The sequence below is a fragment of the Babylonia areolata genome, chromosome 26 (assembly GCF_041734735.1).
Source record: "Babylonia areolata isolate BAREFJ2019XMU chromosome 26, ASM4173473v1, whole genome shotgun sequence".
Classification (NCBI taxonomy): Eukaryota; Metazoa; Mollusca; class Gastropoda; order Neogastropoda; family Buccinidae; genus Babylonia; species Babylonia areolata.
This window is the reverse complement of record NC_134901.1, coordinates 2,570,001-2,589,420: the sequence shown is the minus strand read 5'-3', so window position 1 is coordinate 2,589,420 and position 19,420 is coordinate 2,570,001. Positions and strand designations below refer to the sequence as shown.

Genomic DNA, 19,420 nt, shown 5'->3' with positions numbered 1-19,420 from the left:
CTTTCTTGGGTTGACCACCGTTTTATTTTGTATATGAATTCATTATAACAATTCAGAGTAGATGGAAAAGAAAGGGGAAAAAACAAAGAAAGAAAAGAAAATGAATACAGAGTACATTAACAATAACATCGTCATCATAAGTCATTATACTTCTATTGTTCTATCAATTTGGTCAAGGTCGACACATTTTCATCATGTGTAACAGTGCAGTTTTATAACATAGAATAGACATTATATCTAGCATCGGCATAGAGTTATGGACACTTTGCTTAGCTAACGTAATGTGGAAAGAACACAACCCACACATAGGATATCTTATGTATGAACACATTTCCTCTAGTTTTCTATACGTTATTATATAAAACACCCATTACACAGTCATGTTAAACATTATTACTGCTTACGTACTGCCCATTATGCCCTCTGGCATTTTGGACAGCAACAAATAAACACCATTCTCTCTGAACGCTACCCCAGACAGACGAAAGCAACATGGGAACAATCATCTGGGATCGTAAAAAAAAAAAAAAAGCCATCAATGCATGACATACACCATAGAAGTGTAGCGAGAATATGTCAAAGAGAAACTCCAGCCATACTGAATCAAGTGTGAGATATGTTAAAGACATACTGAAACAAAATCAAAACAAGTGTGAGGTATGTTAGTTAAAGACAGGCTCAAGCAAGATTGAAACAACCCCACTTAGTAAGGATGGGCAGCCATGCACTCTGCTATTGGGAGCTATGTTGTGCTGTGATATCACTTATCAACTGTGAACATACATAAACCTGAAACCACCACCACACAGTTGGTTGCTACACACCAGTTAAAGACTTGAACGGGCAGCGGTACTTTTTGACCGTTTCGTGAATGGTCATGTGCCGTTTGAGCTTGTCCTTTCTATTGAATGCAGCTGGGCATGTCTCACACTGGTAGGGCATCTCTCCCGTGTGGATCAGCTGGTGTGACTTCAAGTAATGCTCCGTCTTGAACCGCTTCTCGCACGTCGTGCACACAAACTGACCTGCACCACATAAAACACACACCCACATATGTAAACTGGTTTAGTTTATTAGCTGGCTTTGGTGTTTTTAGTTTATCATATGTAATTGTCTTCTTTCTTCTTGTTGTTTACTGATTTTACGTCTTTTCACTAAGAGTGATTTTAGACAATATTATCCTGTGTGTTCCTTCTGTCAGATCAAAATCCTTGGGTGAACGTACTCTTTCCTTTCAAGGCATAACCATATGAAAACAAATCTTCCTTCTGAAATTAGACACTCCACTTCAACAGCCTCTTTCAAATCTTCTCTGAAGACTCACCTGTTTAATTAAGCAGTTCTGATATTTTTTTCCACGCAGTTCCAAACTTTTTATCCATGCAACGAATGGTGTGTGTGTGTGTGTGTGTGTGTGTGTGTGCATTATCCATGCAACGAATGGTGTGTTTGTGTGTGTGTGTGTGAGAGAGAGAGAGAGAGAAAGAGCTGTACAAATGGCATTATGTCTGTTTGCAGTGAGTGTGTAAACTGATTTAGCTTATCATTTTGCCATTTATAGTCAATGAGTTTTGTACGTGTAAAGCACTTTGAGCTCTACCTCATCAGAAAGCGCTAAATAAGTGTTCATTATCATTACCATTCAAATTTGTTGAAACAAAATTTGAGTTCAAATCCGGCCTCAAAACACATCTGTACAAATATGCTTTCAGCTGGCTATCATACTTAATATATCATAATATGTTTGTCACCTTCAGAACCGTGGATGGGCAGATGTCGTCGCAGAAACCTCTCACAGGTGAACACCTTGTTGCAGTGGGGGCAGGGGTACTGGTGGGACGTGGTAGCCATATGGTGCTCCAAGGCCTCTGGGGTCGTGTACTTGTTGCCGCACTTGGTGCACTGAAAGTGCCTGCAGTGCAAACAGGGAGAGTAAATATGGTGTACTTGTTGCCGCACTTGGTGCACTGAAAGTGCCTGCAGTGTACACAGGGAGAGTAAATATGGTATACTTGTTGCCGCACTTGGTGCACTGAAAGTGCCTGCAGTGTAAACAGGGAGAGTAAATATGGTGTACTTGTTGCTGCACTTGGTGCACTGAAAGTGCCTGCAACGTACACGGGGAGAGTAAATATTGTGTACTTGTTGCCGCACTTGGTGCACTGAAAGTGCCTGCAGTGCAAACAGGGAGAGTAAATATGGTGTACTTGTTGCCGCACTTGGTGCACTGAAAGTGCCTGCAGTGTAAACAGGGAGAGTAAATATGGTGTACTTGTTGCCGCACTTGGTGCACTGAAAGTGCCTGCAGTGTAAACAGGGAGAGTAAATATGGTGTACTTGTTGCCGCACTTGGTGCACTGAAAGTGCCTGCAGTGTAAACAGGGAGAGTAAATATGGTGTACTTGTTGCCGCACTTGGTACACTGAAAGTGCCTGCAATGTAAACAGGGAGAGTAAATATGGTGTACTTGTTGCCGCACTTGTTGCACTGAAAGTGCCTGCAATGTAAACAGGGAGAGTAAATATTGTGTACTTGTTGCCGCACTTGGTGCACTGAAAGTGCCTGCAACGTACACGGGGAGAGTAAATATTGTGTACTTGTTGCCGCACTTGGTGCACTGAAAGTGCCTGCAACGTACACGGGGAGAGTAAATATTGTGTACTTGTTGCCGCACTTGGTGCACTGAAAGTGCCTGCAACGTACACGGGGAGAGTAAATATCGTGTACTTGTTGCCGCACTTGGTGCACTGAAAGTGAAAAGTGCCTGCAAAGTACAGGGGAAAAAAACCTTCAAGGTCATATCATACACTTGCAGACTGCCGACACGGGGACTGCAGCAGACAAGCCTCGATGAGCAGGCTGGGGGTAATGCTACTGAAACGGTGACAAATGGTGGAGCAGTAGAGAAATCAATACATAATGAAAAATTTTAAAAATTGTCAAAGCACTCACCGAGGCCCTGACTTCATGCCCTGAGCGGGGAAGAGGTTGTGCGAGTACTGGTGACAGCCCAGCTCGTAGAGAGAGGGGAAGTACTTGTTGCACTGGTGGCAGCGGTACGTCATCTCGTTCTCGTGGGTCTTGATGTGCTCCAGAAAGGCTTCCAGGTCCTTGAAGGACTGGCCACACTTCTTCATCACGCACTTGTACACCTGTCACCACACAGTTTGCTTCAATTAAATGAATATGATCATCAATGAATATAGCAGCACACGCCCACGCATGCGTGCATACACACAGGCATGCGCTGTCAATAAATATAGCAGCACACACCAACACATGCGTGCACACATGCATGCATGCATGCATGCACACACGCACACCAACACACACACACACACACACACACACACATACACAGGAAGATAGATATACATACATATAATACATATATACGTGTGTGTGTGTCTGTGTGTGTGTGTAACTTGGAAAGTATGAAAATTGTTCAAATTACATACACCTCCATATGTCTGAAAATATGCACATGTGTGTGCGCACATACTTATGCATGGATTCATGCATGCAAAAACTATAAACAAATACACACTTCTACCATCTACATACATACAGCCACTTCCCCTACACACATACATCAAAAACACATCTCCACACCGATACTCATCCTTCTTTCTCTCTACCACACCCTGCTTCACTAAACCCTCTCCACAGAACTAAGTGTGTTGAACCAGAACAGGCACTACTGAACAACACCAACACTAAAGACTGCAGGGTCTCCTCTGGTGAGTGGTCTACTGGCGACCTAACATCAAGAATCCCCTGTGGACTGGCAATGCTAGGACTGCGACAGACAAACCCAGGTGTGGCTGTGTAGGGGGGGTTGGGGGGGGGGACTCGGAAAGAGCGGCATGGGAATGATGCCACAAAAACAAGGCAGATGATGGGGCAAGAAAACAACCCAAAAAAACAAAAACAAAAACACCTCTCTCCACAGACACTGTACACGCTGCAACATACCAACAAGACAGACCTGCTCTGATTTGTGCTTGACCATGTGGGTTTTGAGCTGGAAGAAGGTCTTGAACTTCTCCGAGCAGTACTGACAGATGTAGGAGTTGTCCACCACCACCTTCACCTTCAACTGCTGGCTGCCGCTGCCGCCCAGTGCCACCTGGAGGAATTGAAACCAGGGTTGTTAATACCTTGAACAGACGTCAGTCCACACCTGCACCTTAAGTGGATTGACACAGGGTGATCTGTACCTCACACAGGTGTCAATTTCGTAACAGTCAGTACACACATGTATATCCCTGCACCTTAAATAGATTGACACTGAGTGATCTGTACCTACCTCAAACAGATGTCAATTTCATAACAGTCAATACACTCATACATATCCCTGTGACGTGAAGGAATTGACACCGTGTGGTTAGTAACCTGAATAGATGACAATACACTAAGGCATATCCCCAAACCTTAAGTGGATTGACACAGGGTGGTTTGCACCTTGAACAGATGTCCATTTCATAACAGTCAAAACACTCACGGATATCCCTGCAACCTGAAGGAACTGACTCAGGGGATTGGTACCTTGAACAGATGTCAGCTCTCATGTATGTACATGCACCTTGTGTTTGTTGACATACAGTAACCTGTGCCTTGAATGTATGTCAATTCTCAGGTATATCCCTGCCACTTGGAGGACTGACAGTGTGATTCGTACCTTGAATAGATACTGATGCACTCATGTACATCCCTGCACTTGAAAAGGATGGACACAGAATAAATATTACCTTGGGCTGACACAGGAAAACCATTACAATGAATAAATTTGAATATGCTCATGCATATTCGAGAAAGAACTCGAAGAACTCGTGCACAAACTTGACAAGACATCATCAGCCTACGGCATGGAGATCAGTGCCGAGAAGACCAAGGTTATGACCAACAACAGCCAAGGCGTAACGTCCAACTTGCACGTAAACGGTGAAAAACTGGAAGAAGTCTCCTCCTTCAAATACTTGGGTGCCATTGTGTCAGACGAGGGTTCGAAACCAGAGGTCCTGTCCAGAATCGCGCAGACTACTGCCGCACTGAGTCGATTGAAGACTATATGGAAGGACAAAAAGATCTCCCTCTCGTCCAAAATCAGACTAATGCGCTCCCTCATCTTCTCAATATTTCTATACGCTTGCGAATCCTGGACCCTCACTGCAGAACTCCAGAGAAGAATCCAGGCCCTGGAAATGAGATGCTTCCGCAAGATCCTGAACATTACATACAAAGACCACATCACAAATGAGGAAGTGAAAAGAAGAGTCCAAAACGCCATTGGCCCATTCAAAGACCTGCTAACCACAGTGAAGGAACGCAAGCTCCGCTGGTATGGACACGTCACACGATCAGACGGCCTAGCCAAGACCATCCTGCAGGGTACCGTACAAGGAAGGAGGAAGAGAGGCAGACAGAGAAAGCGGTGGGAGGACAACATCAAAGAGTGGACGGGCCTGCCATTTGCCACAACTCAAAGGGCCGCTGAGGACCGAGGCAGGTGGTGCGAGCTGACCAGGCAGTCATCCATGGTGCCCCAACGACCCACCCACGGGTCAAGGGATAGATGAGATGAGATGCATATTCCTGCAGCCTGAAGGAACTAACGCAGGGTGATTAGTACTGGCAGGATCAGTATTGGGAAGATGTCAGTACACTCATGTATGCTGCTGCAACCTGAAGGAACTAACGCAGGGTGATTAGTACTGGCAGGATCAGTATTGGGAAGATGTCAATACACTTATGTATGCTGCTGCACCTTGAGAAGATTGAAACAGGATAAATGATGATTATCTTGAATGAATTTGAATATGCTGATTTATATCTCTGCAGCCTGAAGGAACTGATAATGGGCTAAATAGTACCTTGAACATATTTACTTTGTAAATCATATATAACAAATAAACTTGAATCACAATATAAAAAAACAAAAGACTGTTCCTAAAAAGTGAAAATGCTGAATAAATTCATATCACTCATACATCATGTGGGTGGGAAGGGGTGGGGAGCATGAAACGTGCGGTTTATTTAAGCACACATCCACACACATGCATGCACACACACACACACACACACACACACACACACTGTAACATGCCACAGGACACTCCACTACAATGCTGCAAGTTTTAAAAAAGCTGGAAAGACTATCGGTCAGTTTACTTCGTGACTGTGAAAACTTTACCTCTCTCTCTTCCTCCTTGTCCACGCTGCCGGTGTCTGGATCCTCCTTGACCAGCACCTGCTGCTGGTCGCTGACCGTGATGACCACGCCCTCCTGCTGCCCCTCCCCCTCTCCCTGCTCCCTCCCCACCGCCTCCACCACCGCCTCACCCCCACTCTGCTGCTCCTCCATCTCCCCCTCCACCTCCCCTGCTGCCATCGCTTCTGGCGGAGGCTGTTTGGGTAAGGTGGATGACGTCCCACTTGGCCACACCTGGAAAGAATTGACAAAAAATTATCTACAGACAGACAGATATACACACATATATATATATACCTAGATATACCTACATATCTATATCTAAAACTGGCACAGAACAGTCTACAAAGAACTCAAGACCCTGAAGCACACCTGGGGTACCATTCAGACACTAGCCCAAAACAAGCAAGAGTGGCAGATATCCAATGCTGTCCTACATGCTAGAGGGCATCAAGGGCACTAAGTATGCAAGTGAGTAATATATCAAACTAAACAAAAACACTGAAGAGGGAAATGTATGCTGACTAGACTCAAAAGACTCAAAGGATTTCATTGGCTTTCTTCCGTCCGAAGAATTGGCCGACCCATCCTTTGGGTGGAGAATGACTAATTTTTTGTAATACTAAAACGTTTGTGGCTGAGCCACAGTGGCGAAGTGGTTAGCGTCACAAACTGATGGCAGGAAGGGCACAGGTTCAATTCGCAGCGAAGGTGGGCGTTTTGGTTAGCAACCAGCTCCTACCCAGAGTTAAGTGTGCTGTAGGTGCAAATGGGAAGACTGGGACCACACAGTCAAATATCAACCACTTCTCGGATGTATCTTTGGGTGTCTTGCTCAAATTTCCCAACCAAAACTGCAAGAGTCTGTATCTCCTGGACCTGGTTAACACCATTACGAAAGGAAGCGTACAGGAAAGCCTTGTCATATAGTCACAAACCTAATGGACCTCCATAGCAACATCAACACTATCCTCCTCCTCCATCCTCAATAAAAAAAATGTTTTAATGTCCCAGATTATATGGCTTTCATGCCTCGTTCTCATGGTGACCTCAGTTTCACTCCTCCTCCACATCCATGCTTGAACTTAGACCTGTCAAGGTCTTCAGTGTCGGCAGATTCCTGGGGCACTGTTCTTGGAAGGTCATGGTAGCAGTCTCCACTCTGGAGGGGATGCTCTCTAAGTCTGGCTCCACAACTAAGCTATCATTGCCATCAGCAGGGGGCTTAGTAACTGGTTGTTCTGAATATCTCGAATCAGAACACACAATACTGAACACCACCAAAGTGATTCAACAGCACTGCAGGGTCTCCTCTGATGTGTGGCCTTCTGGCAACCTAACATCAATAGTTCCCTGCAGACTGCTGACGCTGGAACTGTGACAGACAAACCCAAGTGTTGCTGTGTATAGGGGAACTCAGAATGAGCCGTGTGGAAGTAATGCCACTGAAATGGTGCCGATGATGGGACAGAAAAAACAAAAAATATATATATAATTTGTGGCTCAAGTTGTAGGGCAGTAGGCAGGGCCAGGGGCCACCTAGTAGAATGCTAAGTAAAAAATAAATAAACAAACAAAATTTTTTTTTTAATGAAAATCACCAAAGTGCCAATACGGAAATCCATATAACAACTTCACTGAAACCAAGCTTCTGAAGACTGGAAAATAACGATCATCACTGAAAACACACATAGTTCCCTTCCCCCCCTTTTTTACCTTGTGCGTAGCCATGTGCTTCTTCACATTGGACTTCTGGGCGAAGGCGCGGCCACAGACGATGCACTGGAAAGGCTTCTCCCCAGTGTGGGCGCGAACATGCTGCTGCAGGTCAAAGTTCTTCAGGAACAGCTTGCTGCAGTACTGGCACTGCAGGGTTCGAGGCTTCTCCTCCCCTGTGCTGCTGCCCCCCTTACCCCCTCGCCGCGTCCCCGCACCCCCCGTCACCATCGTGTTCACAATCCCTGCGTTGGCCGCCGCCTGGGACTGGGAGGACTTGCGGCCTGTGGGTGGGGGAGAGAGACAGGGTATAAAGGAGATGCTTGACAGGGTTGAAAAAAATCTGACATTTTGTGCTGTAATATTGCATTCAGTGGAAGAATGTTAAATAAAATAAAATAAAAAATTTTCAGAACTTTTAAGACTGAAAAAGAAAATGGGGGTTTAAAAAGAGTGTGGGAAAAAATAGGTTGGAGGATGCACACACAAAAAAAAGAAAGAATGAGACAAAAGTCACAGAGAAATCAATAATGGTGAAAAGGACAGCAAAATGAAATCATATACAGAAGGATGCACACACACAAAAAGAAAGAATGAGACAAAAGTCACAGAGAAATCAATAATGGTGAAAAGGACAGCAAAATAAAATCACATACAAGACAGGAAAAAGTGTGATGAACAATCTTCTATTGAATATCAGTTCTGAGTGTGTAACTGGATAAAAAAACTGCAATGTGTCAACTTCTGTTTTATCATTTCTTTATTTTGACCTAATATATGAATAAGTTTTACATATTTAAGAATACAAAGTATACTGAGTGCCTAAACCAAATCAAAAGTGAAATTTCAAATCTCTTACTGTCTTAATGTTTATTAAATTCAGCAAAAACTTTGTATCATGCCAGCCAATTTTGTCAGAAGTATGCTTCTGTTTGTGCAAGCACATATGCACATGATGTGTGTCTTAAAACAAATATATGTGCATGCACATGTAAGATTTTGTGTTTGTGTGTATGTGTAGCATATGCATGTGAGATTCTGTTTAGCCTTCCTTTATGTGGAGAGAAGTGATGGCCTAGAGGTAACACATCCGCCAAGGAAGCGAGAGAATCTGAGCGCGCTGGTTCGAATCATGGCTCAGCCACTGATATTTTCTCTCCCTCCATTAGACATTGAGTGGTGGTCTGGACGCTAGTCATTCGGATGAGATGACAAACCGAGGTCCCATGTGCAGCATGCCCTTAGCGCACGTAAAAGAACCCACGACAACAAAAGGGTTGTTCCTGGCAAAATTCTGTTGAAAAATCCACTTCGATAGGAAAAACAAATAAAACTACACACAGGAAAAAACACAAAAAATGGGTGGCGCTGTAGTGTAGCGATGTGCTCTCCCTGGGGAGAGCAGCCCAAATTTCACACAGAAAAATGTGTTGTGATAAAAAAGAAATACAAATAATAAACAAATGTGTGCATGTCTGCCAGTGTGCGTGTGTGTGTGTGTGTGTGTGTGAGACAAAGCTTATGCTTTGTAGGTGAGCATGATACCCTAGAAGCTGAGAGAGAAACCACTCTCCATACTATCTCACACACCCTTCACTATTTTCAAACTCTAACCCAGAAAGCCAGCACCAGATGCCTCCTCTGCTGTTCTGATGGTCCTGGTCAGACACAACAAACTATCATACAAAGCCCAGTTATCCACCCTTAACAAACAATGTTCTCGCACCACACCTGCTTTGGTGGGTGTGCGGCGGATGATGGCATGCGGCTGTTTTTCTGGCAGGCTGACAGCAATGGTCTGGGCCGTTGGTTTCTCCGGCAGAGTGATGGTGATGGGCTGGGGGGTCGGTTGCTGAGTGACCGTCTGCATCGACTGCTGGGGAAACGAGGACAATGATGCTGCCACATTGGGCTGTGAGGAAAACGCCGTCAACTGGGAGTTGGCGGACAACGTCTGCTGGGGGGTAAACTGGGTCAGCTGAGGTTGCTGTTGTTGCTGATGGTGTTGCTGTTGTTGCTGCTGCTGTTGAGTTTGCTGGAAAGGGTTCGAGCCTTGGGGGGCGAAGGTGGTGGTTGGCTGAACGGTGCTGACAATGGTGACATTGTTTGTAGAGCGTGTGTTGAATGGGGCTGCCACCTGTCAAAGAAAGCAGTGAATGGATGCGTAAACTGAAAACATACAAAAGTAACTGCGTGAAGAGGGAGTCTGTAAGAATGCTGTTTCAGTCTTTCTCTCACTCCACCACAGACCAATGTTTTTTGGGGGTTCTTTTTTTGTTGTTGTTGTTGCTGTTTTTTCATGTCTTCCTCTTTTCCCATTCATTCCCATCCAGTCAGAGAGACAAGGAGAAGTCCAAAGCCAAAAAAAGAAAAATTCACTGAGTTCACTGTCTTGCATACAGTCACAAAGCAGACACAGTAAAACAAACTGACAAGTACAATATGCACACATGCATCCACACACGCTAACACAGAGAAAACATCTCTTGTGCTCATCAAAAAAGCAGTAAAAACATATTACTTCCTACTGATAAGCAAAGTCATGTACTTTATTTTTTAACTTTCTAAATCTATTGCAGCGTGTGTGTAGGGAGGGGGGTGGGGGTATGTGAACGTGTGTGTGTGCATGTGTACATGCGCACATGCATATGTGTGTTTGTGCGTGCACGTGTGTGTTGTCTGCTCTGCAAGCATTTGATCATTTCTTCTTGTTTCTATCTCTGTGTTTTTGCATGCGACTGGCGCTGTGAACAAACAAAGTGTAGAAATATTTACGTGCCCAATATAAACTAAGTTTGCTTATTCATTCATTCACAAATAACACTAAACATCAAAACAATAAAACAATACTTTCCATCTGACGACAATAAATATTCTGAAGACTGCAACAATACAAGAACATTCAAGGCTTTCCAATGCCAAAAATTCCATATTTCTCAGGTCTCACTGACCATCTGAATGGTGGATCCTTGCAAGGCAGCGGGGTCAATGTTGGCGAAGGTCATGAGGTCATCGGTCAGGACAACGCCCTGTGGTAAGTGTGACAGTGGTGAAGTGGGCACGGTGGTGAAGGTGGACAATGGCTGTCCTTGCTGTCACATTACAAAAAAAAAACAGTTTCAGTTTCTCAAGGATGCATCACTGCATTCAGACAAATCCATATATGTTACACCACATCTGCCAGGCAGATGCCTGATCAGCAGCATAACCCACAGCACTTAGTCAGTCCTTGAGTGCATGCGTATACTCATTTGTGTACCTATCAGAGTGGATTTCTTCTGCAGAATTTTGCCATCGGATGACACTATGGCGTCATGGGTTCTTTTTCAGTGCCCCAAGAGCGTGCTGCTCATGAGACCTTGGTCTATCATCTCATCTGAATGACTAGACGCTCACTTTGATTTTCAAGTCAAACTTGGGAGGAAAGGCAAGACCAGGATTTGAACCAAGACCCTCCTGAACACTGTGATGGCATTCTAGCATCTCAACCATTCTACCACCTTCCTTCCTACAACACACACAATGTAACTTAGCATGGCTTCTGATAATGCAGCAGTATATGTGCATCCCTGAGGCTTTGAAAATGGACAGGAAGCACAGCATTCTCATCATGCAGGTCTCTTGAACATTCTTTTTTTTTTTCTTCTCTTTTTTTTTTAACACAAAAAACGTGAAAACTTTGCATCGGAGCTTCAGTCTGATGCTGAGGCTGTCTGCTCCAAAGAGGTGTTGTTGCCCTCCCCCACTTCATGGCCCAGAAACCTCAGTGATCCCCCCTCCCCCACTGAATCATGTTAAAAGGGTCTCTGGTGACTCACCAAGAATTTAATCATCACAAGCCCTGCTCAGTAAAAGGTTCATAGCATCAATGATCAAGCCAGTTTATCACTAATTTACATACATCTACGCATGTGATCAGCTACAATCAGATATATATTCCATGTAATTCCATTTGAAGTGTGGTATCTCCAGAACACTCATTGCAGTTTATTTCATGTTGCTGGTCTCTGCACAACATTTACTCTCATCACAGCTTCTCATAGGTTTCCTCTACTCTATGAACACACACACACACACACACACACACACACACACACACACACACACACACACAAACCACTCACATGCGGACACACAGACATGCCTATGCATCAATTCATGTAATCTCATATCATCTTAATCTCAACACTCTCAAAACCATGAACTGGCAACCTATATGTCTACATCATTATTTCTTTCTCATGGTGGTAGACCATGAATGGTATAATATTGCTGCATGTTCCTTGTATCTCATGTAAGTATATCGGTATATCACAGACCTTAAAAATGTATCCTATAAGTTTCAACACTTTGAATATTAAGTGGTCAAATGTTGTTCGAATACTAGATAAACATCCCATTATATATAATACATGAAATATAACTGGTGCAATGACTGTCATCTGTATACAATTGGAAAATGTGTATTTCAACATAATCACATTTGTGTAACGTTCACCAGCCGTCAAACATAATCAACAAAAATAACCACATACCTGAGCATGATATACGCTGTTAGCTAGTTGTTGCTCCGCTGTCTATGTGTACATGTATAACATGTTTACTGAATAAAGTTTTGTTTAAACCAACTGGTGCAAGTACTTTCAATGTCTTAGAATCTACAGAACAGTTCTCAAGTAAAGTCAGAGAGCAGCCCTGTCCATCGCCTTACCTGAGTCACTGAGCAGATGGTGTTGGAGAAGTTTGTGTGGCTGGGCGGTAGAACAGTCTTCACTGCCCCATTGGCCACCTGCCCCACGCTTTGAACCTGGTGGATCTGCTGAAACTGTTTTCAAGTCAGTGAGTGGATCTATATATAGGCTACTGGTGCTTGATTTTCTTTTTGATTTCTTTTTCGACGTTATGATTCAGTATTTGCGGGATGTTGACTGCAAGTGTTCTAATCTATCCTTTCTTTGTACGTTCCCCTTTTCTTCACAAGCACACACACATGGACATGCATACACACACACTCTCACAGGCGTGTACACATGCAAATATGAACATGCACGCACGCATGCACTCTCTCTCTCTCTCTCTCTCCTCCCTGTGCATACCTAATATCACATAAAGCAAAACCTTTGCTACAGTGGACATAATTATGTCTACTATGAATGGGTGTTCTTATTGGAATGTGGGAGCATGGTTGGACTTTATGCTTTTCTGTGGAGCTAATGCATACGTCATCTTTATGCTAGTAAAATCAAACAATTCCTCTTTTAAAGATAACACAATATTCTTGTATCTGGTGTCTTCTTTGATTTCTACTCTCTGTACTTCATACCATCATTATACCTTCATGTTCACACTTTTCCTTGGATAAAATAAGTTTTGAATGCCATTTTTTCTGTAAAAAAAAAAAATAATAATAAAAATAAATTTAAAAAACAGTAACTGACAGCTGGATAAAAAAAAATTTTTAACACTGTCAATACATCTACCACCACCCTCAGCTCTAGACAAGGATCTTAATCAGTGAATGTCCTTATGAACAAATTTTTCCCACACTGCACTCACCTACCCACACATAAAAAAAGTCCACAATTTATGTCACTTCATAAAACAAGAACCAACGCAAAAAAATTGCCACCATTCCAAAATGTATGCACTCATTTACAAACACAACCATTTCATATATATATCAATATGAAACAAACAATGCACAATCATTCTGAACAGTGTGAAAGAAATGTGTACAAGTGACTCACCTGCTGAAGCTGCTGCAGAGGCTGCTGATGCTGCAGCTGTTGTTGTGGAACCAAAGCCTGCTGATGCTGATGCTGCTGATGCTGATGCTGCTGATGCTGCTGCTGCTGAGGCTGCTCTTCCAGCAGGGGCAGTTGAAGCTGTGCAGTCTGAGGCAGGGGTCCTGTGACGATTGATGTGGGTGCGCATGGGTTCTGCTTGTGGGCCAAGAACATGGTGAGGGCTGTGAACTGCTTTTTGCACCGCCCACATCGAAACAGGTCCTCCTCTTCCACTGAAACCCAGCGACAGACATTTCAATGCATAAGTGTATGACAGTTGTGTCCCACTATGACCATCAGTGCAGAAGAGGAGGCAATTACTGTCCCAACTATCTGAGCTAAAATTTGATTATAGTGGAGTGTTACATCCCCACTCTCTCGGCAAAGATAGTTTAATCAAGGACAGTCAGTACTGGGGTGGTCCCTGAAGGCCAACAATCCTCCCAAGGCTGCAGAACTAAGAGCCAGTGCAATCTTGCTTCACAATTTGAGTCCCAGTCCTTCAGAAAAAACTAAGTCCTAAATCAATTCCAATTCCAGTGGTGAAACCAATCATCATACAGCTCTCACAATGCTGTTGGCCCAACAGTAAGTAACCTTATGTAGATCTCTGATATAAACCGAGTGCTGAGCCATGATTCAATAGAAAATCAGTAATTCTTCCACAATGCAGACAGTTTCTGATGGTTTATCCCTATGCAAACTTTTTTTCCAAGAAACATTAATCAACTATCATTGGGCAACAAGAAAAAGTCTGGAACACAGTTTTCTGTGACAAAACTGTTTAACAACAGCAACAACAACAACAAAGTACAACTTTACATTATTTACAAATACAAAAGCCAAAAAAAGTTAATCAGCCTCCTAACACCAGCAAAAAGAAATGTTCATTGGAGATGTTTCTCCTTGAAACAGAAAATTAGAATTATTTCTACACCAGAAAAAAAGAAATGTTAATCAGAGATATTTCTCTTTGAAACTTAAACTTAGAATCATTTCTACACCAGTAAAAAAGAAATGCTAATCGGAGACGTTTCTCCCAGCAACTGAAACTTATTATTATTTCTACACCAGCAAAATTAAATGTTCATCGGAGATGTTTCTCCTTGAAACTGAAACTTAGAATTATTTCAACACCAGCAAAAAGAAAACGTTCAGCGGAGACGTTAAACAGACCTGTGTTGTCTTGGGGCTGCTGGGATTCCAGGAGAGACTGCACGGCCATGGCCGCCTGACTGTCCACACCCAGGCCAGGTGTCTCAATGCGGAGCTGTGCCACACCTGTCCCCGCCGATCCATCCCCTGTCAGGTGAGTTAACGACGCCGGTGACGCAGACTCCAGGGTCATCTGAGGTATGGTTGAGGACTGATTGTCCACGCCCATCTGGCTCACCGCTCCTGAAAGTGTGAAGAAAGAATAATGGTTCGATTTGTTGAATGTTTTAAAATTTGTACATATTGATGCGCAAAAAATTATTGTCTTAGCTTGTGCGTGTGTGTGCATGTTTGTGTGTGTGTGTTTGTGTGCTCGCGTACATGCTTGCTTGCATGTGTGCATGCATGTGTGTGTGTGTGAGTCTCAGTGTGTGTGTATATGTGTGTCGTTGTGTAGTGTGCTGTGTGTGTGGGGGGGGGCATGGGGGGGAAGGACTGGAGGTGCTTGTTTCAGACTATCGACAGTATATTGAGGATTTTTATTTGACTTGCTCTAATCTCTTTTTATGGTGTGCTTGAACATATTATGGTTAGCTTTATAACAAGCCTGTGACTGCACAAATTAATTTCCATACATGGATTAAGAAATCTTTTAGTTTGATTTGATGAGACCATGTGGTTCACATAACTTTTATAGTTTATACTCAATACAAAGAAATTAATGATGCACATTATGCAAAGTCAATTACATTTACAGTACCAGAAATCTAATGTACTGTCAGGGCACCATCATCAAGAATATACTCACTGCAAATCAATCATGACTCAAGAACAAAAGACGTAATATGATAATAAACAATAACAATAGATACATAAATAATATAACAATATTGATATTAATAATTTACATAATGTTTGACATATTATAAAAACACAAATATACGGAGCAAGCACATAGCATACTCAAAGGGGTGATGCAACAATAATAAAGTGAAGACTGAGAAGTTATTGATGGGATAAGTGTGCATATTGTGCATAAATAATCTGCAAGTTTCACAACCAGGACTTCTTCACAGTATTTCAAACAATGACTGAATGAAAGCCATTTTTTCTGTCAGGATGTCCCTGTGTGTGTGTGTGTGTGTGTGTGTGTGTGTGCATGTGTGTGTGTGGTATGACTCTAGTACATCCTTACTGTGTATGTGCATGTGAGGGGTGTGTCTAGGAACATGTGCAAAGACTTTGACCATGTCTTGTCATTTCATGGGGTAGACTATTGGTGTATTGCATTAGCTGGGATATCGTGTTCATATTTTCCTGGACAATCTTAATTTCTGTTAATTTTTTGTCTAAAAACCAAAGAAAAATGGGAGACATGCTGAAAGTGACTTAAATCATGAGATACTAAAATAGTGAAATGTCGTAAGGATACTCATACTGTCTTTTCTTAATTTTGAAAATGACTGGTATACTCAATGGTATTATCACCTGCAGAGTCCAAATTTATTTTACTTTTAATCAATGGTGTCCAAAGTATTGGCAATATTTTCCTCATGATTGAATGAGCAGCGCTCACAAGAAGTGGCCATTCATACAGCCAGTCGCACAGAGAAATGGATGGGGAATGTAAATAGCCAAAGTATTAATAATGCATTTTTCAGATTGAGGCAGAGATGAAATATCAATATAAATATCAATTCACACACACACACACACACACACACACAGAGAAACTTTGAACAAACAAAAACTTAATACCAAAAATTTGGAGATGTCATGTGCACTATTGCAGTACTGGCATGTTTTGTTCTGAAACTTGTGACATGGTTGCACTGAGTTGAAAAAATAGTCATCTCTGAAACCCTATCATATGATAAAATAAAGTAAAACAAAAAGAAATACATAAATATTAAAACATTAGTGAAATGGATGCTGAACATGTTTAAAAAGCAAAGGAACTAGAGACTTTTACTGATGATGTAAACATTGGCTGATATAACATTTCATGTTTAATGCCTTTAGGTAGTATCTTTTGCATGCTCAAGGACTTCAGCAGACGACGTGACGACAGATCTACATATACCTTGGAGCGATTGATAGCACAGCGTCAAGCATGTGCTGTGACTTTCTGAGCTTGTTGTTAGCCGTTCCATTTGACGTGACCACCCTCAGTCAAAACAGTGGGAGGAATGCAGGATCTTTCAACCACAAAGTCTAAAAGCTTGCAAAATCCGTTCAAAGGTCACTTTCAAAAGCATTTGCTAAGTTTCCACCGTATTTTCTTCATAATAACCTACTAACGTGGCAAAAATTAACAATTCATTAACTCTTTAGGTGGAGGGACACACCGGTCTTCAAAATGGCGGCTAACCCCCTCCGCAAAAATATTCCAAATTTTATTCTGAATCGTAATTTGTCTTTGGCACTTGCAGCAGTTTCAGTTAAAATAAAACATCTAAATCTTATGATATCAATGTATTGATAAGCTTGTCTTCTGAAAAATAGTTTCTTCTCACAACCAGCAGAAACCAAAACAAGGGAGATAATTACGGCTCCCACAACAACAACAACAAAAAAGGAAAGGACAACTGCTCATTGATTATTGCAATCAAAGTTTCAAACAAAATTCTCTCTGTGTGTGTCAATATTAAAATTTAGTATCATCTGCATTTTATTCAATCCACTGATCATGACAGACGGAAAGAAGCGCTCCAAATAAAAGCAATCATTAAAAGTGTAGTTGTTTTTTTCATTCCCATGTGAGCAAATCCAAAAATGAAGGAGATAAGAAAATGTGCAGAATAAAACCAGTAAAAATAAGTTTGATTTAATTTCAAAAATTGAAATAAAAATAACCACATGTGTTCGAATGTTCTTCTACGTGTTTGTTTGCGTTGCATATCTAACGCGTGTGTTGACTAAGTTCATTTCCTACGTGTGTGTCACGTGTGTGTGTGTGTGTGTGTAGGGGCGGGGCGTGGGGGGGTGACGGGAGGGGGGGACTCCCACACGGGGTCAGCCCGTGGGGGTGCTGTGCAATCTGCTGGAAAATGTATGCGTGTTCCTGTGTCTGTCTGTTTCACTGTGTGTGTGAATAGAATAGAATAGATTTTATTGTCATGAAACCTTAAGGTTTATAAGACACAAGTGCAATGGTAAATAAATGAATGAATGAAAAACACACAATTAATCAACCAGTCAATGCAATAAATTGCAGCAGCATTCATAAACAAATTTTCCAGATCTTGTTTATGTATATTCATCATCTGTTAGCATCATCTGACTGGGAATATTTCCTGTGTTATTCGAATTTTGAATATCTTTTAAGAATTGTTGCCTTAGGGTTTTATATTTAATACAATGATCAAGAAGATGGATTTCGTCTTCCAGTATGTTATACTTGTTGCACAATCTGTCTTCGTGTGGAACATTTAAATATCTACCTTTATCAATCTTTAGGTCATGCGCGATTATTCTGAGTTTCCGGTTAAAGCTTGTCTGTGTTTTGTATCTGATATGTTTAAAAGATAGGTTTCAGTTTTGTACTCTGCTACAATCGTATTGTAAAATTTTAACTTTTATGGGGGTTTTCTTTTATCTTTCCAGTATTTGATATATTCATTTTCTAATTTGTATACGACGTATTTCAGTCTATGTACGCTGAATGTGAATTGTTTTTTTCCAAATGTGGTCAAGGCCTATAATTTCGAGTATCGTCTACAAATATCAACCATGGGGAAGTTGTATTTTCTTGTTGGTACATGGACTAATATAATTTGTTGATTAGGGAAGTTTCTGGTAATTGAATTATGTGAATCCAATATGTAATAATTTGGCATATTATCATCGGCTTTAAACTTATTGGGAATCTGCCCAATTCTGTGTCCGAGTGTGTCTCAGTGTGTGTGTGTGTGTCCAGTCGTGTGTCCGGCACTCGATAGTGTGTGTGTGTGTGTGCGCGCGCGCGCGCCCATGCGGTGTGTCTCAGTGCCGGTGTCTGTGTCTGTCTCAGTGCCGGTGTCTGTGTCTGTGTCTCAGTGTGTCTGTGTCTGTGTCAGTGTCAGTGTCTGTTTCATTGTGTGCCGGTGTGTGTCGTGTTATTTACGTCACAAATATCTTTTTAGTATGCCGCGGACTCGGAGTGACATTGGATGAAAAAATAGAATGTGTGTGTGTGTCAGTGTGTGTCCGTGTGTGTGTGTGTGTGTGTGTGTGGCACGGTGTGTGTGTGTGTGTGTGTGTGTGTGTGTGTGGCACGGTGTGTGTGTGTGTCAGTTCTTATTCAGTCGTTGTTCTGTTGATACTAGGAAGATTGCCAACATGACGACACCACAAACGGCTTCGGAAAATCACTGACGCATCAGTTGCTTTCGTGGCCGCGCCGCCGCTACCCGGCAAACCGCAAATACACTGCAGTACAAGTTAACTGGGCAAGACACTCTCCACTATGATCATATTCTAGCCCTGATTGTTAGGACAGCACTGTTACCTCTGCTGTTCTAATTGTCATAGTCGGACACTACGGCGACTGACGATCATACAATACATCAGT

The 19,420-nt window shown here is 42.3% G+C and overlaps 1 protein-coding gene across 2 annotated transcripts in view; it reads right to left on the bottom strand.

The window, feature by feature from the left end:
- The window catches only part of LOC143300466 (uncharacterized), a 28,933-nt gene extending 11,714 nt beyond the window's left edge, over positions 1 to 17,219 (bottom strand). Inside the window, exons 1-12 of one of the 2 annotated variants that reach the window (XM_076614169.1) lie at positions 16,952 to 17,219; positions 14,890 to 15,111; positions 13,675 to 13,946; positions 12,639 to 12,752; positions 10,879 to 11,019; positions 9,659 to 10,064; positions 7,928 to 8,211; positions 6,194 to 6,445; positions 3,989 to 4,129; positions 2,953 to 3,152; positions 1,752 to 1,912; positions 825 to 1,025 (exon numbers count right to left, since the gene is read on the bottom strand). In XM_076614169.1, the coding sequence (XP_076470284.1) occupies positions 825 to 1,025; positions 1,752 to 1,912; positions 2,953 to 3,152; positions 3,989 to 4,129; positions 6,194 to 6,445; positions 7,928 to 8,211; positions 9,659 to 10,064; positions 10,879 to 11,019; positions 12,639 to 12,752; positions 13,675 to 13,946; positions 14,890 to 15,111; positions 16,952 to 17,021 (2,464 nt within the window). In that variant the 5' untranslated portion in view covers positions 17,022 to 17,219. The remainder of the gene's footprint in view (positions 1 to 824; positions 1,026 to 1,751; positions 1,913 to 2,952; positions 3,153 to 3,988; positions 4,130 to 6,193; positions 6,446 to 7,927; positions 8,212 to 9,658; positions 10,065 to 10,878; positions 11,020 to 12,638; positions 12,753 to 13,674; positions 13,947 to 14,889; positions 15,112 to 16,951) is intronic. The other variant, XM_076614170.1, reaches the window with a different exon arrangement.
- Between the last annotated feature and the right edge of the window lie 2,201 nt (positions 17,220 to 19,420).